The sequence below is a fragment of the Alosa alosa genome, chromosome 3, assembly GCF_017589495.1.
Source record: "Alosa alosa isolate M-15738 ecotype Scorff River chromosome 3, AALO_Geno_1.1, whole genome shotgun sequence".
In the NCBI taxonomy this organism is placed as follows: domain Eukaryota; kingdom Metazoa; phylum Chordata; class Actinopteri; order Clupeiformes; family Clupeidae; genus Alosa; species Alosa alosa.
Genome location: NC_063191.1, coordinates 13,844,105 through 13,869,443, shown reverse-complemented (window position 1 = coordinate 13,869,443; position 25,339 = coordinate 13,844,105). Strand labels below are relative to the sequence as shown.

The 25,339-nt window shown below is 41.6% G+C and overlaps 1 protein-coding gene across 3 annotated transcripts; it reads left to right on the top strand.

Moving 5' to 3' along the window:
- Positions 1-125: 125 nt before the first annotated feature.
- Positions 126-25,028, top strand: trpm2 (transient receptor potential cation channel, subfamily M, member 2). 3 transcript variants are annotated; one of them, XM_048239980.1, is made up of 34 exons: positions 126-171; positions 2,016-2,110; positions 2,824-2,897; positions 5,076-5,244; positions 5,578-5,758; positions 6,884-7,050; positions 7,301-7,481; positions 7,993-8,054; positions 8,320-8,520; positions 11,448-11,550; positions 12,528-12,649; positions 13,144-13,503; positions 13,913-13,990; positions 14,496-14,631; positions 15,571-15,716; positions 15,914-16,026; positions 16,500-16,604; positions 16,770-16,995; positions 17,198-17,316; positions 17,401-17,533; positions 17,651-17,822; positions 17,987-18,167; positions 18,408-18,589; positions 18,888-19,020; positions 19,514-19,595; positions 21,716-21,803; positions 21,918-22,063; positions 22,776-22,828; positions 22,930-22,959; positions 23,039-23,125; positions 23,276-23,354; positions 23,531-23,641; positions 23,957-24,073; positions 24,263-25,028. In XM_048239980.1, exons 1-34 carry the CDS (start codon positions 150-152, stop codon positions 24,386-24,388), a joined length of 4,380 nt encoding a protein of 1,459 aa, XP_048095937.1. In that variant the 5' UTR covers positions 126-149; the 3' UTR covers positions 24,389-25,028. The 3 variants fall into 3 exon arrangements, with proteins under 3 accessions (XP_048095937.1, XP_048095936.1, XP_048095938.1); XM_048239979.1 differs by having other exon boundaries at positions 17,198-17,533; XM_048239981.1 differs by lacking the exons at positions 126-171; positions 2,016-2,110; positions 2,824-2,897; positions 5,076-5,244; positions 7,993-8,054 and having other exon boundaries at positions 5,636-5,758; positions 17,198-17,533.
- The last annotated feature ends 311 nt before the right edge of the window (positions 25,029-25,339 follow it).

Below are 25,339 nucleotides of genomic sequence, written 5' to 3'. Positions count from 1 at the left end.
TTTAGTGGGGCCCTCATAGCATTTTGCATGATAGTGCTAGGTGTATAATTAGCAGGAGAAGGAGGAGCCTCTGGTGTGTTATATGTTAGAGGAAGTCTGTGCCACTTAGTGGACGATGGCTGAAAGAGATCATCTACACAGACCTAATTATGGAGATAAATAGGACATATGGTAGGTATGGCTTTTTTTACTACTCTGCTTTAAAGCCTGGCACGTTGTGTAGTGATATATGTGTGGATTATGGTGCAGTTAAACTGATCATAGAGAGATGTTTACCTCTACAGTCATTGTGCATTCATTAGGGGTTGAAGAAGCACTGTTTCCTTAGCCGAAACTATGGGTAATTGAGTAATATGTTTGTGATGTAAAATTACATTTGTAGTAATGGCCAGAGGTGGACGAAGTACACAGTTCCTTTCCAGGGGGACCGCGACCTCAGAGGGTTAAGTGAATACACCTTGTCAAATATTACTCCAATACAAGTTAAAGTTGTTGAGTCAGATTTTTACTTAAGTTGAAGTACAGAAGTACCACTACTTGCTTTTAATACTTAAGTATTTAGAAGTACAAGTATTTGTCCTTTTCAATGTATTGGAATGTCATTTTTATTTGGTCTTTAATAGGGTATACTGTACATCCTTTGGTCAGTCATAGGACTTGAACAGACCTTTGGTTCCTTACATCCAAAAAAAACCTTTTTACCTATGTTCATAACTTTGCAAATGTTCAGATGGATGCAGTAATATAATTTATCATTATTCATTCTCTGTTCACAAATCTAAAAATTTTAACTGCCGAATACAAAACCAGATAACTGAATTATGAGTAGATCAATTCAGTCAAGTTCAAATTGGACTATTGAAAAGAATGAACTTCAAGATACTATGGCATTATTGCATTCAAAGAATCAAAAGTGGCTAAAAGTAACGAGTACTTCATGCTCATATTTCAAATGTGGAGTCAAAAGTACAGTATTTGCCTTTCAAATGTAGAGTAAAAGTCACAAGTTTCCAGAAATATTAATACTCAAGTAAAATACAGCAAAAATCATACTTAAGTACACGGCAACCTACTGCGGCACTGCAGGGTAAAGTATGGGACGTATTTGGAGAGGTTCTTAAAGAAGATGGAAGACTGGTTATGTTTTCTTGCAAAGCCATTTCAAAGTATGACAGCCACAAAACAGGCACGACCAACATGGCTTGACACACATGCTGCACTGTAAGCCCGACCAGCCTAACCGAGTAACTTCAAGTGCAATTCCCAGACCTCAAGCAATATATTGCTTTATGCGCAGTGACCACTGGAACAGCCTTTTTTAGGATAGGCACAAGACCTAATGACAAGTAGCTCAGTAAAATAATGCTGATACTTTACCATGTTTCGTCAGCCTATATTTTATGATCCCACACAGGCCATGTGTAGCCTACACTAAGCTTTTAGTCTACTGCCAATGTTGTGAAAGTGAAAGGCTTTGTGTTCATGGAAATTTGATAAGGGATTTCATGGGTAAAGGGCGCCTGCGGGAATAAGTATTATACTTATCTATTATACTTATCTATTATACTTATCTATGCATAGGCTATGGTACGCATAGATAAGTATATTGAGGGGCCAAAATGTTGAATGTTTACAACTCTCATGCCCCTCCCCCACTACCACTGAGCACCCTCTCATCGAGTTTGTGCTCGTCAGTGCACACCAGACTGCGCCAGACTGTGATTGACAATCAGATCTCGCACACCCCTGCTCTGATTGGACCAGAAGAACCGGGAGCTGTGGATTTTTGCAAAACAAATAACAGGCTCTAGGTGGAGGTAGAAGTGCGGGGTTTTTTCTAAAACCGGCTGATTTATGTTGTTCTGTCGGAGCAGTGTCGGTTTCAGTGAATATGATTAAAAAAATCTTGCCAACTGCAGCTTTAATATCTGATCTGCAGCATGATTAAGGATAGTTTTCAACCATTGGTCACTAAAGGTAATTGATCTCAAATAAATGTTAATCTTTTTTTCCAGAAATGCTGTCTAGATCTGAGAAAGTCCACCCAGATGAGCCAGATATCTTCCAACTGGGCCAAATTGGACTAAGCAATCTCCTATCCAACCTCAGGGTAAGACAACGGGGTTAATTCAGTCTTTCATCTTGCCTTCCATCTTACTAAACATGCAATATAACTGATCTTTGAAAATACCATTATATTTGTCTGTGTCCTCTTCATGACCCCTTTTCTTACTGGGAGTAAAGATCAGAAAATTTGACCTCGAGTCACCCAAAAGTTCACCTCAGGTATGCATAACAGTGTTCCCCCCAGTAGAGTAAAACATAATATAGAGAATATATACAATAGCCACATTTAGAAACATATGCAATATATAATTCATAAAATACAGTACACTGCTTAATGGGGATTACAGGACTGTTCCATGAGAGATTGCTAGCAAGTGTGTGTGTGTGTGTGTGTGAGAGAGAGAGAGAGAGAGAGAGAGAGAGAGTGTGTGAGTGAGTGTGTGCTCGCGCACTGCTGCTTGGATTTCAGCCGAGCTCAGCGGCAGCCCCTGTGCTACCGTCTCCTCTATGTGACATCACTGATGCTGCAGTACAGCACAGCATAGAACGGATGGCACTGATGCTTTGAGTGTCGGCACGGCAACCTACTGCGGCGCCGCTCTGTCGTGCTCCCTCTCTCCATCTCTCTCTCGCTCTCTGTCTCTTTTTTCTCTCTTATTCAACATGGAGGGTGTAAGTGAACCCACTCTAGTCCAGAAGCTGGCTGCCAGCATAGCCAAGACCCCCAAGTACCTGACTTTCTCCCCTTCCCTGCAGCGCTGCTCACTCAAGTCCTGGATTAAGGAGAATATCAAGAAGAAGGAGTGCTGCTTCTACGTGCAGACTGAGAGGTGGGTCTGTGGGTCCGTCTGTCTGTCTGCTCTGGTGTTGTCTGGTGTGCAGGGTTTAACCTTGTATATGTTTTGGTGGAACAGGGTCTGATAAAGTTTTATGTGTGTGCATTTGTGGGATGGAAATTAACCACCCGCCCCCCGCCAAATGCGGGTAGTTTTGTGCGCTGGCGGGTGAATTTGGTCAACTTACCAGCCACTGTGGCGGGTATAGCTAGCGTACCACAAATAGTTAGATCCGGTCTAATTTTCATACTTATTGACGGTTAAAAATAAGAAAGTGTCTGTAGGGATCATGTAGCCTAACGTTACCAGCCTATAAGGGTAAATCGTGCTGATTTGAAGTTCTACAACTTGTAGTGAGCCGCCACCGCAGCATATCCTATAGGCACTGGTGCAACGCTTCACTTTCACTTCACTACCATTAAGAAACTGTCACTATGCTTTCATGTGCCACTGCTAGATTATTTCAGGATGACTGCATAGACATAAATCTAGTGAGATCTGTGGATCTGCGTTATATCTTCACAGGCTAATATTCTCACGTAGTTATCTTTTGAATTGGCCCATAGGCCTAGGTATTTTCAATACAGCCCGCGACACGCTGCTATTTAGAGGCAGACAGACGGACATCTCCACACCCATTCGTCGTGATGGAATATCTCACAAACTTTTCATTCAAAGAAATTACAAACCGTATCAGAATAAACAGCAGAATTTACCGAACGCAAAGGTGTAAAGCATTCCCTTATACAAGTTATAGCCGTTCCCGAGTAATCCGGTTTTGAAATTGAAGGAAATGTCTACACGGTCTCCAGCGTTGGGCTTTTATCATATATGATATGGCCAAATACAAAATAAATGTTAACAATATCGCCTAGATAACTGTACAACCAGAGTTTTTCCAATGTAGTTTCACAAAATGCTAAGCATGCATATTACGTTTCTTAAAGCTGAGCTGTGCTTAAATTGTTCAGTGCATGATTTCATTACGGGCCAAATAGAAAATAAATGCTAAATGTTAAATATAGCCTTGATACCTGTAAATATTTAAATCAGATGATGTACACTATAGTTAGATCAAGTAGAGCAGTGTTTCTCAAAGTGTGGTCCGCAAGCTATCCCAAGTGGTCCGCGGGCAGACGTGGTAAAACATAATATAGATGAGTTGTTTGCAATATTGAACCAACTTGTATGTAAATCCAAACAGTTCTGCAACACTGCCTATGTAAGCTATGCCAATTTAAATCATATAAATCCTCTGACACAATAAGTAAGGTGCAAAGACAATTAGCAAGGTGGTTCAGTGAGTAGGCCTATTGTGTCTATTAGCTAGGTGGTCCGTGATGTTTTTTTTACTGGTTAAGTGGTCCTTGGTCTGAAAAAGTTTGAGAAACACTGAAGTAGAGAGTTGGATTATAGGATGCTCCAGAACTCACACAAACGGAGTCTTAAAGGAGCCACACCACTTTTATGACAAGACACTATAGCATATGAATGTGGTTCTGTTGACCTTTAGTTTTGTTGCTACTGTGCTTGGAGGACAGGTTTAGGGCAAAACTCAGCACATTTTAGTCATATCGCAATAATGCAGATTACCGTGATCATTTTGGGTAGCCTACTATAATCATGATATAACATTTTCATGCTGTTTCTCTAGTGGCTGGTAAAAAAGTTGAGTGGCTGGTAGATTTTGGAATCCACCAGCCACAGTGGCAGGTAGAAAAAATATTTAATTTCCATCCCTGGTGTGCATGTGTGTGGTTGTGGGTGTGTGTGTGTTTGTGTGTGTGTCTGATGGAAGAGTGTGGGATGACATGTCTATTTGCATGAATGTGTGAATCAGGTCATATGAGGGTGAGGATTGTATTGTCATTGTATTCTGTAGTGTCCTGATGGGGGTAATTTATGTAAGATTCCCAAAATAGACTTTGATGACTACAGTTACTACAGTTTAGAGGATGTCAGCACTGTTGCAGCCCTGCTGAGAGGCAAAGACTTTTAAACAAGAGACAGGGCAGTAATGTTACTATCGGTACTATGATCTGAACAACTATTAGGACATTGATTTACTCAAAAACCTGTCTAATTTTGACAGCAGCACACATTTTCATTTTGTCAGAAACCCCTACATAGTATCATTCTCTTCCCATACTGTGTCACTGTGGTCTTTGGCAGAGAGGGCTTTTGTAAATGTGGCTACCCCAAAGACTACCATGTGGAGGAGGCCATCATGCCAGAGAGGTTTCTGGGACAGTCCTGGGAGGGAGAGAAGCACATGCGCGAGGTTCCCACCGACGCCTTTGGGGACATCGACTTTGGAGGCCTCGGCCAAAACATGGGAAAGGTGAACACGTCTGCCTGCCACGTCTGCCTGCCGTATTTGCCTTTTTTGCATTCTTAAATACAAATAGCTTGATTGCGCTTTTCTCATTTGCCTTCTATCATACTCATTCTAAATAATAGTTTGAATATATGTGCTAGTTTGTTTTATATTTGCAAATCTGTGTGCAAAGTAGCATGCACAAACCCTGGTTGGTGGGTGCATGTATGAATGAACACAAACCTCTCCATTCATGTCACCTTGTGCACTTGTATTGTTGATTTGAGCAATTATTCATGTACTGTATGCATGTGTGTGTGTGTGTGTGTGTATGTGTGTGTATGTGTGTGCATGCAGTATGTGCGTGTCTCCTCAGACACCCCCTCTGATGTTTTGTACCACCTGATTACGGAATACTGGAAGCTCCGCCCCCCGAACCTGCTCATCTCTGTCACAGGTGGGGCCAAGAACTTCTACATGAGGACACACCTGAAGCAGAAGTTCCGCAGGGGACTCATCAAAGTCGCCCAGAGCACAGGTCAGCACACTTCGTTATCAACAGCAGCTCAAATACAGCATTTAATAACACAGCAGGACAACATGCTATATGCAGTGCCAGTTTCTTGGGGTCACACACAAGTTTGAATCTCTTAACCTTTAAACAGAATCACTGCATTAAGAGCCCTTGACAGCATCCCTGAAGACCATAGTTATACTTACTTACACATGAAATAGACTCGTCATTATGACCGTATATCATTACTGTACTGACATCATTAAAATGACTTATATTTGATAATAAATGATAATTTACACCTTTTAAGTTGCAGTTTTGTAATTGCATTTGCAGAAACAATTTGTAATTCAAGTAGAGCCAAAAACTGATAAATCGGCCGATAAACATTTTTAATAGACACAATGTAAACATTTACTCATTTAGCATATTGAAAAGTTCTGATCAAGGTAGGACATTGTGTTTAAATAGGCCTAACTATCTGATATCCTAATGAAAGGTTCTTATACAAAAAATCATTATGATGAATAATAGCTAAGCGTCAGGTCTTTGTTCTTATCTGTGATAAACACCAATGCTACGATAACTTTCAAATTATTTACTTTATGCTTTATGATTGCGTCTGCAGAACGGTTCCATTGTGTGTTGATTTTAATTTTGGCACCCATCATAACAGGTTACAGCAGCCACAGTATCGGCTGGAACCGTGCTGGAAACGTGGCCCGGTTAGAGAATACATTAGGTTTTTACTGAGTAAAGTTACTCAGTATAACTGCGTTTATCTTTCACAAATACACAAACAATCAAGCATCCGTCACTCAACCATTGCTAACATTATTTTACAGTTGGGCTGGAAATTTAGATGAATCATTGTTTGGCTTTCTTTTAGGCCTACTTAATTTAAAAATAATTATCGGCCGATAAAGTAGCAAATATCCAATATCGGCTGATATCGGCACACCGATTTAAATCTAAATCTAAGTAATGAAATTATACATTTAAAAGTACTTATGATTTCCATCCGAACTGCCATCAGAAGCACATATCCATGTTCCCACTCTCTCCTGTTGGACTATAAAGATATATATTTCCTGTATCCTGTATCTGGTATGGTTGTAATAATTATCAGTATTACTGGTGGTTGGGCAGGTGCCTGGATCATCACTGGGGGCACCCACACTGGGGTGATGAAGCATGTGGGGATGGCCGTGCGTGACTACACCCTCAGTAGCAGCTCTGCCCGGGGCGAGATCGTGGCCATCGGGGTGGCCCCCTGGGGAACCGTACACAAACGCCAGTCCCTCGTACACCCTGAGGTATGGACGAACAAGTGTTAATATGGCTTTTGCACCAGCACCAGTGTGTGTACTGTAGATGCATAGGCATACTATACATATAGAGTATGTACATACACAAAATGTAAACCTTATATATCACATTTGAACTATGCTGTTCCACTTCATGCCACACACATCCATCTGTCTCACAGTCTATCTCTCTGTCTGTCTGTCTATCTGTCTGTTTGTTTGTCTATTTGTTTGTTTGTTTATGCCCGTCTTTCTTTAGGGCTGTTTCCCTGCCAACTACACACTGGATGAGCAGAGCCAGGGCCGGCTCTCCTGCCTGGACAGCAACCACTCGCACTTCCTGCTGGTGGACGACGGCACGCACGGCCAGTATGGCGTGGAGATCGGCCTGCGCAGTTGCCTGGAGAAGCTCATCGGAGAGAAGCCCCTGGGAAACCGAGGTCAGCTGTTTCACACACACACTCACTGTATGGACAATTTAGACATATATGACTATATACTATTAAATACTGTATAGTTATTTGCTTATGACTTACTTATTGCGAGGTATTAATAACTTAATGTTAAAGTTAATTTTAAAGTTACCTAACTTAATGCATTTGGTGAACACTATTCTCCAAAGTGATTGACAAAATACATAACATTATAACCTCTCCCCAACATACTAAACACTGATATCAGGCAAATGGTTGCAAATCTTTGCTTATAGTGTGTGTGTGTGTGTGTGTGTGTGTGTAAAAGTCGCCACATTTGGAGAAGGAGTTGTGTGTATCCATAACATAATGCTCTGCTGCTGCTTTGTTATTGTCAACAGAATCACATGACTGAACCTTGTGTGAGCAATTATTGTCCTCGTCAAATTGTTGTCCTTATGTAATATTTATTCTGAATTGTGGACACAAATAAAGAAGTAACCTGTGTGTGTTTGACTGCATCTCGTACCTCTTCCAGAGAGTCATGTGAAGATCCCTGTAGTGTGTGTGGTGTTGGACGGAGGGCAGGGCACTTTGAATGTAAGAGCTTCTGTTTGCCAATAGAGTTAATTTATCCTCGTAGGGGAATCTAGCATATTGCTGCGAGTCCATTGTGTGTCCTAACAGCATCTACAATACCATGAGTTCCTATTTATAAGCAATTTATTTTTAGAAATTTATTTATAAGTAAATACATTTTAATGTGTAATGTAAGTAGTTTTAAGTAAGTTATGTTAATAATTATCATTTTTATTGACCGTCAGAGTTGACTGTTTAGAGTGTGTCCATCTCTGTGTCCCAACAGACCATCTACAGTGCCATGCTGAACGGCACCCCGTGTGTGGTTCTGGAGGGATCTGGCCGGATGGCAGACGTGATCGCTAACGTGGCCGGGAAGCCCGTATCACAGGTCACCCTGGCTCTGATCCAGAGGCACATGAAGAGGTTCTTTGGACAGGAGTACGAAAGCTTTTCTGAGATCAAGGTCATCGAGTGGGCCAAAAAGGTAATATAGAAGAGGATGTAGCCTGGGAGAATGCAGATGAACCTGTTGAAATTTGAATTTGCTCTGCAGGTCAGCCTGGCAAGGAGGCCATTGACACCCACTTTAAATGTTCCAAAAACCCAGGCACCAATCACAATGGCTTATCCAGCATAGGGATAGATAGAGCAGTACCAACTGGCTACCACTTAATGGATGTGTATTTTGTTTGCCCATTTAAAACCTTCGAATGGTGCACTTCTGAAACAATTTGGTGCAAGTTTAATGTTTAAAACCTTTGCATGACCTTTAGTCAAATAACGAGGCATTATGGAAAGTTTTGCCCTGAATAGTGCGAAACTTCTGCAGTAGTACAACTATGACCTTTAGTCAAATAACGAGTTTATTTAAATAAATAAGACTTGCCTGATTATCTGCTACTATACCGCTGCGTCGACGTTTCTTCCGTGATTTGGGAAATAGTTGTACTACTGCAGAAGTTTCGTATCATTCAGGGCATTATTAGTGGGGTAATTTACGAGATAAAAGTTGGTTCCATCACGACTGCAGAATGTCATTAGTTTCTGACACCGCTACTCGACCAGGGTTCGACCAAGGGAAAAAAGGTTCTGGGAGGGTGTTTGGCTCGGGGTCATGGTGCAAAGGACCCTAGGGTGAAATTACTCCGAACCATCGCTTTAAGTTTAGTAAGTCAATGAATCTCATGTGAGATATGCAGTCTGGTGTCAACGCAACAAGGCCATGGTGGATTTTCAGTTGCTGAATTGCAGCATAACACACTAGCATGTTCATAAGTATCATGGTACACACACCTCCCTATGAAAAAGTCTCTCAAAACAAGGACAAATCAATTCATCTTAAAGACACATTTATTTCACAGCAGTGGAAATGTGTGATATATTCAATGGATGTACAGCATGGCATTCAAACTCAGAGCCTTGGAATTGTCTACATATTACTAGTTAAGCGACGGAAACACTTTACACATTGGCTTAACAAAGACATCCCAACCACCGTGGTGGAGGTAGAAGGCTGTTCTGTCTTCAGGGCGGACAGGACAGCAGAGGCTTCGGGTAAGAGCAGAGGAGGCGGTTTATGCATTCATGTAAACAAAATTTGGTGCACGGACTGCGTCACTGTTAGTACTCATTGCTCTGCTGAACTGGAATATTTAGTCATCAAATGCAGGCCCTTCTACCTTCCACGCGAGTTCAGCTGCATTGTTGCTATTACTGTGTATGTACCACCTAATGCAAACAGCAAAGCAGCAATGAAAGAACTTTCCATTGTCATTCACAAGCTTCAGACTCAACATCCAGATGGGGCTTTTATTGTCACTGGGGACTTCAACCATTGCAACCTAAAAACTGCACAACCTAAATTCCACCAAAATGTCTCATGCTTCACTAGAGACAATAAAACCTTGGACCATGTCTACACAAATGTGCATGATGCCTACAAAGTCACACCCCTCCCCCACCTTGGTCAGTCCGACCACCTCTCTTTGTTTCTCCTGCCTAATGGCCCTTACCATTAGACTTGTAAATCCGTCGCCCAAGTTGGAAAGTGTAAACACCCCAGTCATCAAACGTGTGAAACCAACAACAAAAGCCGTTAAGGTCTGGATGGAAGACGCAGACTTCACTTAGAATGTCTCTCCTCTCATCCTCCACTATCACCCTGAACACTGGAGTGCCGCAGGGCTGTGTGTCGAGCCCTTTGCTCTACCCCCTCTTCACCCACGACTGCGCCCCTGTTTATGGCTCCAATGCTATAATCAAGTTCGCAGATGACACCACAGTGGTGGGCCTGATCAGAGAAGAGGATGAAACAGCATATAGAGGTGAGGTTTAGCACCTAGCTTTGTGGTGCAAAGACAAAAACCTGGCACTCAATACCCAGAAGACCAAGGTGATCACTGTGGAATTTTTAGGAGAGCCAAGAGCAGGGCACACATCCCCCTCCATATCAGCGGTGCTGAGGTGGAACGTGTGTCTAGCTTTAAGTTCCTTGGGGTCCACATCACTGAAAATCTTTCTTGGTCTCTCAACTCCTCCAGTCTGGTGAAGAAGGCACATCAGCGCCTTCTCTTTCTATGAACCCTGAAGAAAGCACACCTATGTCCTAGGATCCTAACAGACTTCTACCGTTGTACCATTGAGAGCATACTCACTAACTGCATCTCTGTATGGTACGGCAACTGCAACGCTGCTGATTGCAAGGCACTACAAAGAGTAGTGAAATCTGCTCAAAGGACTATTGGCTCCCAACTCCCCTCCATCCACGACACATATCATAAACGTTGAAAAAACAAAGCCAAATCCATTGTCAAGGATGCCACCCACCCAAACCATGGTCTTTTCAGTCTAGTCGATAGAGGAGCCTGCGCTCCCGCACCAGCAGGCTCAGGTACAGCTTCTTTCCAGAGGCTGTAGCACTGTTGAACAACACTTTACCTTCTGTCTAGCATTTACATTATATTTATATATATATGTGCACATACACATATTTATTCCATAGCCTGTCCATAAACTGAGCAATATATTGTACATATATTACATGTATGTATATACATATACATACAAATATATATATATATATATATATATATATTTTTGTATGTATATATATATATAGTTATATAGAATGTCTATTTATACTCAACATATATACTCTATTTATATAGAGTCATCTGTCATCTGGAAACCTGTATTCATCCAACTATACACTGTACATTATTAATCTCTATTGTCTACACAGCCATACTCTACCTGCACTTGGTGCTTCTTTGCACTTCTGGTTGGATGTCAACTGCATTTCATTGGCTCTGTACCTGTACTCTGCTAAATGACAATAAAGTTGAATCTAATCTAATCTAATACAGTATGCATATGTAAGTACACACACCTAACTCTGAAACTGTTTCACAGATCCAGGACATCATCAGGATGCCACATCTCCTGACTGTGTTCCGTATGGACGAGGACAAGAACAGCGATGTAGATGTGGCCATCCTCCAGGCCTTCCTGAAAGGTGCCCATCCCCATCTCACTCTGTGCCAGACCTCACGCCTGACTCAGATGTGTATTTTTATCCCACAAGTCAACAACTCAGTGCATTTCAATTTGGAATCCTATACTTTAATACAAACTGAAATACTATTAAGTCACTTTAGCAGTAATAGATGATGCACTTAGAGACTAAGTATTAGAAAGTATTAGAAAGAGTTTTAGTGTAAAGCTACTGTGACTTGCCTAATGAATCATCCATTGTGGCTTCTATCCTCAAACTAAATTACATGATGGTTAGCGATCCAGACTCAGTTGAGGCGGATCTGAAAAGTATCACAATAGATGCCCATTATTAGTGTAAAGCTACTGTGACTTTCCTAATGTATCATCCATTGTGGCTTCTATCCTCAAACTAAATTACATGATGGTTAGTGATCCAGACTCAGTTGAGGCGGAACTGAAAAGTATCACAATAGATGCCCATTATTAGTGTAAAGCTACTTTGACTTTCCCAATGTATCATCCATTGTGGCTTCTATCCTCAAACTAAATTACATGATGGTTAGTGATCCAGACTTAGTTGAGGTGGAACTGAAAAGCATCACAACAGATACCCATTACTGTGAACATCCCTCAGTCGAGCCAACCCACTCTCCGTCATCACTTTCTACATGATTAGATTTGTTATTGATCTTTCAACTTCGCAAAGGTCTTGCAGAGTCATCATCATTTTTGACTGCATTTTTGAGATCACTAAGTGTTTCTCACGCACAAACATTCATGACTGGAGAGGTCATCATTGTTTAAATCGTTCAAACAAACATTGATATTGCCGACATAAATTAGTAGCCAGTTAATTGTTGTTTCATTAGGTTGTTTGTTTAAATCGCTCAAATGAGTTAAATAGAGAGGTGATTAATTGCAGGCCCACTGTAACGCTAATGTAGAGGTGTTTGTCCTTTTATGTACAATGTGTATATAACGTGAGTGCCCCATTAGCGTCCAGGAGTGAGGAGAACGCAGGGCAGAGGGGCTGGGAGAGGCAGCTGGAGCTGGCCGTGGCCTGGAACCGTGTGGACATTGCTGAGAGCGAAATCTTCACAGAGGAGAGCCAGTGGCAGGTTGGCATTCACCACAGTTGGATGCATGCTAATAAGGCCATTTTTGCAATGCTTGAAGCAGTTGTAGAGGAGTGCCTGTTAAACACTATTTACGTTTCACCTTTACTATTTTAAGATGCCTTTCAGTCTTTTAGCCTTAAACATTTGCATTATGTTTGTCATGTTCAACCCATGTTTATATTTAAATCAATTACTGTAATAAAAAAAAGCTCTATCCGAGGTCACAGCAGTGGAAAGGTGCAATTTATTCTACATGTGCACTCCCTCTCACATAATATTCTTCAACATCCTGAAACAGCATAACATCATTTTGATCAGAATACACTTTCTTTTTTTTTTTTAAAGGAGCCTAGAGGGCTCCATGCATTTGTTGTTCCTCTCCCCTCCAAATACTTTAGTGATCTCATGACAATATGAACTTGTGAAGCAGCTGTCCTGACAATATAGAGTCAGCATGGCCCCATGGATTGTTTGTTCCTCTCTTCTCTCTGCAGTCGGGCGACCTGCACAAGGCCATGTTCTCGGCCCTGGTGGGCCACAAGTCGGAGTTTGTGCGGCTGCTGCTGGAGAACGGCGTCAGCATCCCCCAGTTCCTGTCTGAAGAGGAGACACTGTGCGAGCTCTACACCACCATGCCCAGCTGCCTCTTCCTGCGCAAGCTGGTCAAGCGGCTGCAGGGTGACAAGCGCCGGCGCTCGCTGGCCAGCCCGTGCCAGCGGAGACAGGTGTCGTTAGCCACTGTGGCCGAAGTGGTGCGCCAGCTATTGGGCAGCTTTACCCAGCCCATTTACTCGTTGCCGCCCTCGCATGAGCTCATCAAGATGGCCGACGAGAACCTTGACAACACTGTGATTGTAAGTCTGAAGTGTATGCATAAATTATGACATAAATTAAAAAATAAGTGTCATTGATCTAGATAATGGATGAAGAGTGTATGAATAGAAGTTTGTTATGGAGCCCCTAAAGGGACATTTGCCTAAAAAAAAGTTTCTGGTGAGCAAATATCTGGTAAAAGAAACTGATGTGCACCAGAAACTGGTGCACACCTGTTTTTTTCTGGTGCGAAAGTTTCTGGTGCACACCAGAAGCTTACAAAAAATATCTATGTCCTCTTAGGGGCTTTGAGTTTTAGGTGAGCACAGGAAAGTTCCTGGTGCGCACCAGAAATGTGAAAACATTTTTTTTTTGTACATATTCCTTTAGGGACTCCATAGTTTCTTGATTTTGAGTGTCAAAAAAACTGTTAACTGTCTCATCCCTCAGAGAGACCCTGGGAGAGACTTCTTCCTGTGGGCCGTTCTGCAGAATAACAGAGAGCTGGCCCAGATTGCCTGGGAACAGGTACAGGACAACAGAAAACACCACTGTGTTCTATAAGAGAATGGGTTGAATGCAACACCTACAACTGCAGTACTCCCCCTGTCTTCCACTATCATAACAATTTAAACCATTGAAACAATTCACATGAACACTGGGAAATTGACTTGTGATAAAGTGAGTCACATATATGCGTTTGGTGGACTGAAATGGACATACTGAAAGGGGAATTTGTTTCAGATTCATCCAGCATACATAGATATCAGCATTTTTTTAATTGGCTCATATATTTTCATAACCCTCATAGGCAGGTATTTTAATAATTAAACTGGAAATGCACATGGCAGACATGCTTCATAGCATCAACACAGGAAATGCAGTTTATGCAGCATACTGACTTAACTATAAACTATCCATGCTATCTTTATCACCTGCATGTTTCATTTCCATAAATCACTTGAGCAAGTGTTTCAAAACCAATGTTCATGTTTGTCACGTTATTAATGGAAATGTTGTGCTGTTTTGACAGTGTAGAGACAGCACGGCTGCTGCTTTGGCAGCCAGCAAAATTCTGAAAAAGCTGGCACAGGAGTCTGAGAATGATGACGAAGAAGATGCCAACGACATGAGAGAACTTGCCAACCACTATGAGAAACAGGCCATTGGTAAAGCCCTAAGCAATGTTTTCAGTCTTCTGACTTTCATGCTGGTGAACCCATGCTTCATGCCCACTTTAGCACTGTGCTAGTCCTACACGCGCATTGCTCTTTCGGGAGCTCTTGATGCAGAAGTCGCTCTGAGCTGCATGTTTCTTTTTAGATATGAAATGTATGACTAATGTAAACAATATGGTTCAATGTGGTTCAAGGGGCCTCTTCAATGCAGTTCATTGATATTTCTCAAAGCTGCAGTTGTCAAGTCTGACAGATTGAGGGGACTTAGCCAAATGTTTTGAATGTTTACAACTCTCATGCCCCTCCCCAAGTACTACCAAACACCCTCTCATCGAGTTTGTGCTCGTCAGTGCGCACCAGGCTGCACCAGACTGTGATTGACAGTCAGATCTCACACAGCCCTGCTCTGATTGGACCAGAAGAACCGGGATCTGTGGATTTTTGCAAAACAAATAATAGGCTCTAGGTGGAGGTAGAAGTGCGGGTTTTTTTCTAAAACCGGCTGATTTATGTTGTTCTGTCGGAGCATAGTGTTGGTTTCAGTAAATATGATAAAAAAAAATCTTGCCAACTGTCACTTTAAGGGAGCCAAATTCTGAAACAAAAAAAGATGTCTCGCTAATTTGAATGAGCAACATGACTCAGCTTATTTTAAACATTATTTCTTCTTTCTACAGAGGATGCTTTTCTAATCAGTGAATGTAGATAATGTCTGCTAAATATAGAATAGCAGTAATTCTCCTATTTCTGTTAGATAGATGGTTATTCCATTCTCTTCTCTCATTCTCTCTATTTCTTGTCATCTTGTCTCTCTCTGTCACAAACACACACACACACACACACACACACACACACACACACACACACACACACACACACACACACACACACACACACACACATACACACACATACACACTGATATCCCAGGTGTGTTTAGTGAGTGCCATAGCTGGGATGACCAGCGAGCCCAGAGACTTCTGATCCGAATCTCACCATCTTGGGGCAAAACCACATGTCTGCGCTTGGCACTGGAGGCAAACGACAAGAGCTTTGTGGCACACTCAGGGGTTCAGGTCTGTCTGTCTGTCTCTCTCCCTCTGTCTCTCTGTTAGGGGTGAATGAAATATTTAAACCATGGCTCTTAACAGAGTTTTACTGTTTTTTTTCATTGAAGGATATCATGAGACCTTTACTTTAAGAAAGTATGGCTTGTAATTCCTTGGTTTTCTGTGGCCTGCTGATCTGACATAAGGTTGTATTTCTGCCTCAGGCTCTCCTCACCCAGATCTGGTATGGAGAGCTGGCTGTAGACACCCCTCCGTGGAAGATACTCCTCTGCATGCTGTTCTCCCCACTCATCTACACAGGCTTCATAACCTATAGGTACACTTAAAGGAAAGCTTTTCTATACATCTGGATAAAACAGCATCACACATCTTGCCAAGCTACAGTGGTTAATTAAAGACAGTCTGTATTCACATTTGTGTACTTTTCTCCTTATTGTGATCAACCTTTTTCTTATTACAACCTAGTATGGCAAATCCACACTCTTAAAACAAATGTGTTGAAAATAACACAACTTGTGTTGTTTTTAACACATATCTATGTCCAGAGAGGGACAACACAATTTGCGTGGTTTCTAACACATAGCTTTTGTTATACTGTGTACACTCTTACAACTAATGTGTTAAAAATAACACAACTTGTGTTGTGATGTGTTGTTTGTTAAACACATAATAACTATGTCCAGATGAGATTGCAGCAACTATTTATATTATGACTGGATAAATTAGATCAAAACTGAAAATACAACCTGAAACCCTGGTTATGAACTGATGAGGCCTCTCTGTTTCCAGACGTGACGAGGACATTGAGAGGGAGGCCCTGAGGAAAGAGGAGATGGTGGCCATGGAGTCTGTGACGGGAAGCTCGGGCGATGCCAGGATGAAGACTATATTCAGGTGAGAACAAGATGAGCCACAGAGCCACATATTCAGTGTCCAATCAAATGCACTCACGTGGGAACTAATCTACGCTCTCATGTGGTGGGGCTGATGCTTTGTGCTATTTGCTACTGGAGACCGTTTGTCTGTAACAACTTTACTGAGAGAGATCTGCTCCTCCAGCGATCCTCAGGACAGTGACGAGCTGAAGCCGCTGAGCTGCCGAGCCAGACTGGGGAGCTTCTACGCAGCCCCACAGGTGAAGTTCTTCTGGAACATCGCCTCCTACTTTGGGTTCCTGTTTCTCTTCTCCATCGTGCTGATGATCGACTTCCAGTCCATGCCGTCATGGAGGGAGTATCTGCTCTACATCTGGTTGACCTCTTTAGTGTTTGAAGAGGTCAGACAGGTAAGACGTAACCAAGTTGTTTCTTTCTCTCTGGTTGTTTCTTGCTCCTCTTTATGAGTAAATACAATGACAGCATGCACTCAAACATATAAACAGCCAATATTGTGAATGATTAATTTCCCTGTGTACTGTGTACCTGTGTGTAAGTCCCGTTATTGATTCATTTTCTCTACTCTTCTCAATCTTCCTATATGCACTTTAGCTTTTTGATGATCCGGATGGATTTGGGTTCCGAAGGAAAGCCAGGATGTATATTAATGACTTGTGGAACATTTTAGATGTGGCTTCCATCCTGCTCTTCATCATTGGTCTTGCCTGCAGGTTCGATTATTCAGTAATAATACCTTTAAAAGTCACTAGGTATCATCTCTGTCACTACCCAGAATTCTTTGCTCTCCCCTGCAGGTGGACCAGCAGTACGTTTTATGCGGGAAAGGTCATCCTCTGTATCGACTTCATCATCTTCTGTCTGCGACTGATGGCCATCTTCACCATCAGCCGAACCCTGGGCCCAAAAATCATCATTGTCAAAAGGATGGTGGGTTGCATACCTAGCTTAAAATATACAATCGACAAGGCATCCCATCTCAATCTGTTTCTGTCTCTATGAGCGACAGCAGATGGCTTATGTGCACTGGTTTGTCCCTCTCTCCAGATGATGGACCTGTTCTTCTTCATGTTCCTGCTCAGTATCTGGGTGGTGGCCTACGGGGTGGCTAAACAGGGCATTCTGATCCACAACGAGGAGAGACTGGACTGGATCATCAGAGGAGCTGTGTATGAGCCCTACCTCATCATATTCGGCAATGTCCCAACCAACATCGACAGTGAGTCATATTCAGATGTTATTTAAACACACAGTTAAGGAGAGGGTTGCAAACAGTGTATGCAAAGAAATAGATAAAGTATATACATAGCTAGACTGTATATTTCTATACGGATATTCATCCAGTGAAATTACTACATGTACAATTGTGCCCAAACCATCTAGATGCTGAGTTTGACATATCCACCTGCACTGTGAATGGCACTGACCCTATGCGACCAAAATGCCCTATGCTCAATGCCAACCAAATGCCAGCCTTTCCTGAGTGGCTGACTATCATCATGCTGTGTGTTTACCTTCTATTTGCCAACATCCTGCTCCTCAACCTCCTCATTGCCATCTTCAAGTGAGTTCACTCTTCTCATAAGAAGCATCTGCTTCCCACTTCCCACTTCCACACTGCATGCACTACACACTTTCTCTGTTGGTAGGCTCTGCACAGCCTGTGATATAATTTCCTTGGGAGATTTAATTAAAACACTGTATTGATGTAATGATATATACTGTATATTTCTGTAAGTATATTTCGTACATCGCTGCCTCACACAAAATCACAGGTTTTTTTTTACTGTTTCTGCTTCAACAGCTACACATTTCAGGAGGTGCAGGACAACACTGACACAATCTGGAAGTTCCAGAGGTACGAGCTGATTAAGGAATACCACAGTCGCCCGGCTGCGCCCCCTCCCTTCATCCTCCTCAGCCACATCTACCTTCTGCTCAGGCGCTTCATTATGCGCCAACGCCCCCAGAAGCACAAGCAGTTCAGTGAGTGCAATGGTCACCTGATAACTTTATCAACCAATCAGATGCTTTTATGCACAGCTAGTAGAGTGATGTACTTCAGCTAAAAAAACAATGTTATTTTGGCAGCAAACCAGGCTAATTTATCTTATTACTCTTAACTCTTTAAAGCCCTCTTTTTTATGACCCAAACCATTTTGGAAGTAATTTTCTACTTTAGCATCCATGCATACCTAAAATCAAGGACTATACCAAAGCCATTACCAACTGAGCATGAACACGTTCAATACAGAAAGGCTGACTTGGGTCTGATTCTGTACAGGGCAGCGGTTGTCTAAAACTGAGGAGGAGGAGTTGATGTCATGGGAGACTTTCATGAGAGAGAATTACGTGTCCACCCAGCGTCAGGAGAAGAGTGAGAGCATGGAGCGTCGCATCCAGGACACGGCTGACCGGTAAGGCTCTCACAGAACCAAGATGAGAAATGTTTTCTGGACACCGGTAATCCACATGGACAACAGAGAGATAGTGCTATTTTTCTTATTAGTCGTATTTAATAAATTATTCATGCCACTTGGTCAAAACATCAAACACCAGACAGGTGTGTGTTTTATGCATGTGTGTGTGTATGTGTACATATGTGTGTGATCACCCTGTCAGGGAAGGGAGAATGGGAAAGTGTGTATGGGTGTGTTTGTAAGCCTGTGTATGTGTCTGTCTGTCTAACAACATGTGACAAATCTGATAGACATTACAGAAGGACTTTCTTGGTATAAAAAAACTGCTATTGCAGATCCTACAGAGCATCCCTCGTTTAATCTCCTATTGCACCTTAACGACAGAAGTTTAATGTGTACTCACTTTGTGCAAGGACACAAGGATAAATGACTCAGTCTTTTAGTAAACGCCCAGCAGCCCTCTGATGAATTGTTGTGGTTTGCTCCACAGGGTTGGCTCAATGTCAGAGGTGCTGGAGAGAGAGCATGACCGGGGCACCACGGCAAAGCGGCTGGTTCAGCTGGAGGAACAGGTTCAGAGCTGTTGTTTCTGTTCTATTTCCTTAGAATAAATAAATAACCGAACAAAAGGGTGAATAATCAAGGGCGTAGGTTTGGTCTCAGCTTTGGTGGGGACATAAATATTTTATTTATGTTACTGAATACGGAAATGCACCATAGTTTAGGATTGAATATGTCTATGCATTTATGCGACTCTAAATTATATTTGTATTTGCTTAACTGTAATTGGAATTCTTTTGCTGTAAGATACCATTGCCTTCATGGCGATTTCCTTTGTTATTTTAGACTGTTGGCAATACAGAATATCACAATACAGAAGTGAATCTACTCCATGCTGCTGACTCCAACTGAATTGACAATTTGACATAGGCTAATAATTAGAACCTCACCTGAAGCCCTGATGCTGTTTCCTCAACCTGCCATCCATCTGTAGTGGTTTGATGCTGTCTTTCCTGCATACAAAGTGGTTCATTCATTTTGTAGCCTATCCTTTGGCTAGCGAGTTTAACCCTCCTACCATATTGTATATGATAGTGTTATTTGGATATTATTCATCAAATAATGATTCATTATATTTGAATAACCAACAGTGTTAACTTATTCACATTGCCAACACGTTTTTACAGCATGTGTCATAACAATGCAATGACAGTCCTTCAAACGAATTTGGGTCTCCCTTTTATTTCTCTGCATTGTGTTGGCTACACTCAGAAATACATAACATAAACAGAATAGAAACGAAAAATGTCCAGATCCAATGTTTATTGTGACTTCCAAGATTCTAACTTAAGGTAGGCTAATTAACATTCAGTGACTTGGTAATAGCATCTATTGTGATAGCGCGACTTCTTGGTTGAAAGATTACAGAAGCTAGGTTTATCTTTAACAATATCCTGGGTAACATATGCTATCACCAGTTAATACTATTTTTCCACATAATAGAATCTGCATAATTTGAAAGCCTGGTCACTACCACTGCTAGCTTGTGTGGCTAGTTATTTTGCTTACTTACACTCTGCTTTATGAAAAAGCTTTGTATGTCCCCTTTCTTCTTCTTGGGTGGCATAGCTGATCTACACACCACAAAAAGGGGTTTGTATGTATGCTGAAGGGAAAAGGGAATATCAAAATGTTTCACTCTGGCCTTTTATGGGGTAGGCCAGAGCCCGTCATTCTCTGGGTAGGCCTATGTATTGACAGACAGCCCTGGTAACTTACCGTTGTCGTTGACACCATAGACATAATATACATAGACGCCGCATTGGCTGCTGGAAACAAGAAATGCGGCCGCTAAACCACATAGGCCTACTTGGAATACCCCGCAGATGTCTGAATGGCACTGATCTCACTTAAATGTTTATGGAACCTTTCTGTGGACTGTGAATAATGCTGTTGATGGAACTTTTCTGTCAACTGTGAACTATATTTAACTCATTAAACTTGTATCAAACTAGTTTTGTCTATGCTGTCAAACATGGATTATGTTCCCAGTTTTGATATCGGACGTCAGGTCACTTTATATCCTATATCAGAATATTCTATTACTGTTAAACCCACTATGAATATTAAAATACGCTAAATCATGTGTCCTGTATCATAGCTACATGTATGACCTTTGCAGCAAAAAAAAACCGCGTGAGAATCTGTTCGGTATTCAGTGAGATATGATTAATTAAGTGCGCTGACAGCTCATCTCACCGGCCAAACAGATTACACTGAGTGGAGTGGATGACCGGTCCAAGATGGCGGCTCCAAATCTCGTCAGCGCTAGTAAGGAGTAGTAGTCGATGCGGCGTCTATGTATATTATGTCTATGGTTGACACACCCGCTCGCTTGACTACCAGTGCAAGAATAAAGCAATGTGTGTGCAGCATGCGTGTCAGATAACCCTTCCCCTCGGTTTTTCAGCCAATCAAACGACGACGTTTCTTGTACTGTCGTGCTGGCTGTCGGAATGATCAGCAGCACAAATGAGTTCACTAAAATATTGGTGGGGACAATTTTGTCATCTTAAAATATTGGTTAGGACTAGTCATGAGCGCCCCACCCTAAATCTACGCCCATGTGAATAATGCATGTTCCCACAGGCATGAATTGTGTTCCAACTTTCCAATGTTCCTTGTATTGCAGGTCTCCCAGTCTGCTAAAGCACTACAATGGATCATGGACACCCTAAAAGCCCAAGGTTACCAATCTAAAGAAGAGCCGCCTTCCATGTGTAAGTGAAGTGGCTTTAGACTGCCTTCTTCCCAAATCAACTAACTACATGATTAACTGGGGTCAGTAAGTAAAGTTCCTCTCCTCATCAGCATCCTCTCTGTCACATCCACAGCTAGGAGCACAGAGAGTGAAGGGCATGAGCATGAGATTGATGGAGAGACAGAGAAGAGACAGTACCACTTCCACGCCCGCAGTTTCCTCTACACTGGTACCAACAAGAAGCGCTTCCCTGTACCTGAGGAAAAAGTGCCTTGGGAGGTGCCTGATTAACATTCCATAACACTATAAAGGTTATGACACCTGAGCTAGGCATTTATATTTAAGCAATAAGCCCCGAGAGGCCGTAGGTTACACTGATTCTACAACAGCTAAGGGGCGTTGTTAGGCACAACTCGCTAGTGGAGTGCCTAAAACCCCCCTTAGCTGTTGTAGAATCAGTGTAATCTACGGACTCGAGTGGCTTATTGCTTTTCTAAAACTGTTGCTATAAATACCTGGCAAAGTTTCATAAAGTAAAGGCAAAGCAACGAGAAATATAACGATTTATTAATAGATAATCATTCTTCCGCCAAGAAATATATTTCCTCTATCTGAATGATTGCCAAGCAACGTTAAGACACAGCTACTTTAACTTTTGTATCAAGTTAAGGTAGTGCAGTAATATAGAATGGATGTGGGCAAGGTGTATGTTTGTGCTGGATTTTACAACGGCATCGAATGTGATTCAGCCAATCACAATCAAGGACCGGAACTATCAGGTTTAGAATAAATTATAACGGTTATATGACTGGAATAGGACTATAATTTACATTGTAACCTTTTGAAAAACTCATCTGGTTAGATATTAACATTTAAATTGAGGTTCTGTGGAACATGACAACATCTGACCTTTTCCTGAATGTGAAAATGCCATTTTATGAATGGCATCTTCATGCTGATGGTTGTGATTATCCTGTATCTCTCTTTCCAGGTTGACTTCACCCCATACATAGCTGAAGTCTACAGTGCAGAGCCAATCAATGAGTAGGTTCAAAATGAGTCTTAATTCACCCATATTTCAAAGCTAACAAATAACAAATATTTGCTTGACATCCCTTTTTTGGTATGCCTTTTCTCTTTCACAGAGCAGAACAGTTGACCTTAGACAATTACAAGTGAGTAGATGTCACTTTTTTCTGTTCCTTTCATGTCCCGTTCCCCAGCGTGTTCACATATCACCAATTTATTTGACAGGAACCCAGGTGGGCGCACAGGGATAAGGGGGAGAGGAGCCCTGCAGAGTCTGGGCCCAAATCCCATCCTTGACCCAGTTCTAACTCAGTGAGTTCAACAAATGAATAACACACTAATCCCATAACTGAGATCATAACTGAGATACTAGATTATTTTTATTAGATTGAGGTGTTCGGGTTATATAGGACTTGAGGAAGTACTTTGAGTAATTTATTTACACACTGTGTATTTCTGTAGCTGGCAAGACAAAGACCATTCAGTTCTTCAGTTCCTAGCTGTCTGGAATGAGGTTGAAGGATGCTGGTCTATGCCAGGGGTAAGATCATTTTGAACTCTTTACTAGACAATTCAAACTCATTAATTATCACTGTGCTACACCCTGGGGAATAAAGTATTCTGTGTTGAATAGTTTAAGTAAATATACTGTATCTTTCTGTTTGGAAAGTTCTACTGGGGGAGTCAATGCTTCATACTGTGTGTATCTTCTTACAGGGTGCTTTAAAACCAGGGGAGCCCCTCCCAAGCAGGCTGAAAAACCTCCTCGGGGATAAGCTCTATCAGAGAATCAAAGCCAAGCTAGGAGATGGCAGCCGGCATAACACAGTAAAGTAACCAATTACTATATTAGCAAAGTTATTATATGATAACGGCCATGTGAATGTTTTTGCCAATTATTGTGTGGGCAAAAATGGATTTCAAATGTGTGACTGTGTGATTGTTCCTGCTGTGTTTTTGCCCCCTCCACTAACTAAAAACAGATAAAAATTATAATTAGTTTCGCAAGCGATAAAGGCTGGCCTGGTCAGGCCAAAGGTGCAATGTGAGACATGTGTCAAGAAGTAATGGACTGGGTTAGGGTCTGGGAGCTTAATTTGTCCATATGACCAAATTGGACCTTTTCCTTCTTGTGTTGTCCAGGTATATGAGGGATATGCTGATGACCCTAGGAACACAGACAATGCTTGGATTGAAACCACTGTTCTCAACATTCACTTGGACAGTACTGGGTCCCTCATGAATGAACTGAACCGCATGGTACATTATTATTATTTTTTTTAACCAGTTATACACTTACTGCAGATGACTTGTAATGATCTGGAATGGTAGACAAACATTGTCATTTTTCTCTTTCTCACTCAGTTTCACACACACAAAAACACACAATGTCTGAAACATTTTGTGACAGACATAACTGACTCCTTTTCCTGTCCTTCAATCCACCAGGTAGCCACCAGTCAAATGTTATCCGAACGGATTCAGTGGAGGGAAGTCAGTAGCAAGACACCAGTATACACTTACCAAAGAGAAGCTCTCCGATTAGTTGCCAAGCTCCACCAGACTCAGTTCTGATTTGCACAAGCCCAAAATATGGAACATTTTAAGACAATCACAAGCACTATTGACTTTGCTTATGGAGAGCACTGCTGAAACATTTGTACTGCAGTAACAAAGCCAATGCTGTGTCCTCCACACAAAAAGAACATTATATTTTGTACATTTACACAGTATCATGTAGAAATGCTGAATGTATATTGTGGATCATGTGAATATGCATACATGTTTTTAGAAACTCTGATGTACAGAGAGCAGGATAAAGCAAATATTAAATGAGACACATAATATATGCTTCAGGCCACTTTGCTTACACAGATGAAGGCTGTTCGTACAAAACATCCAGGCTTAAAGATACCTTACTTTCTTAGGCCATCCCTTGGCGTAACAATCAGCATAAACCTGCCTACACAGTGTGCACAACCTACTTTTTGGACACATATCGACCTTAGATAGCACAAAGGCAATAGTCTTTCTCTGTTGGTCGATGTCATAGGCCTAAATTCCAGCATACTCCTGTAGCCTATATCCAATTAAAGGTACATATAAAAAAGGGTCTAAACTGTTTGTCTACATTTTCTCTTTTAAATAGTGGCCTAAATCCGTGTGACAAGATTACAGATTTAGAATGGATGAGTCTAGCCTATGATATCTAGGATTGGCCTCTATATAACATAGCCTAATCATTCACTTGGGGAAAATTGGTAATTATTAGCTATAGCCTACCTGGGTCATTCTACAGAAAAGGTGGAATTTGGGTGATGAAAATCCTGAAAATTTTATTTCTTTAAACATACCCAAAACTTGTTTAATAGCATTAATTAACTTTTGTATTATTTTCTAATTAGGCTACCGATCAGAAAGTAACATCAATGACGGTAACACCAATGACAATTTCGAGAAAAAAAATGATTTTTTTTACAAAAATGGCTGCCATGTGACAGACCTCCTGTCATCAGAAATATAAAA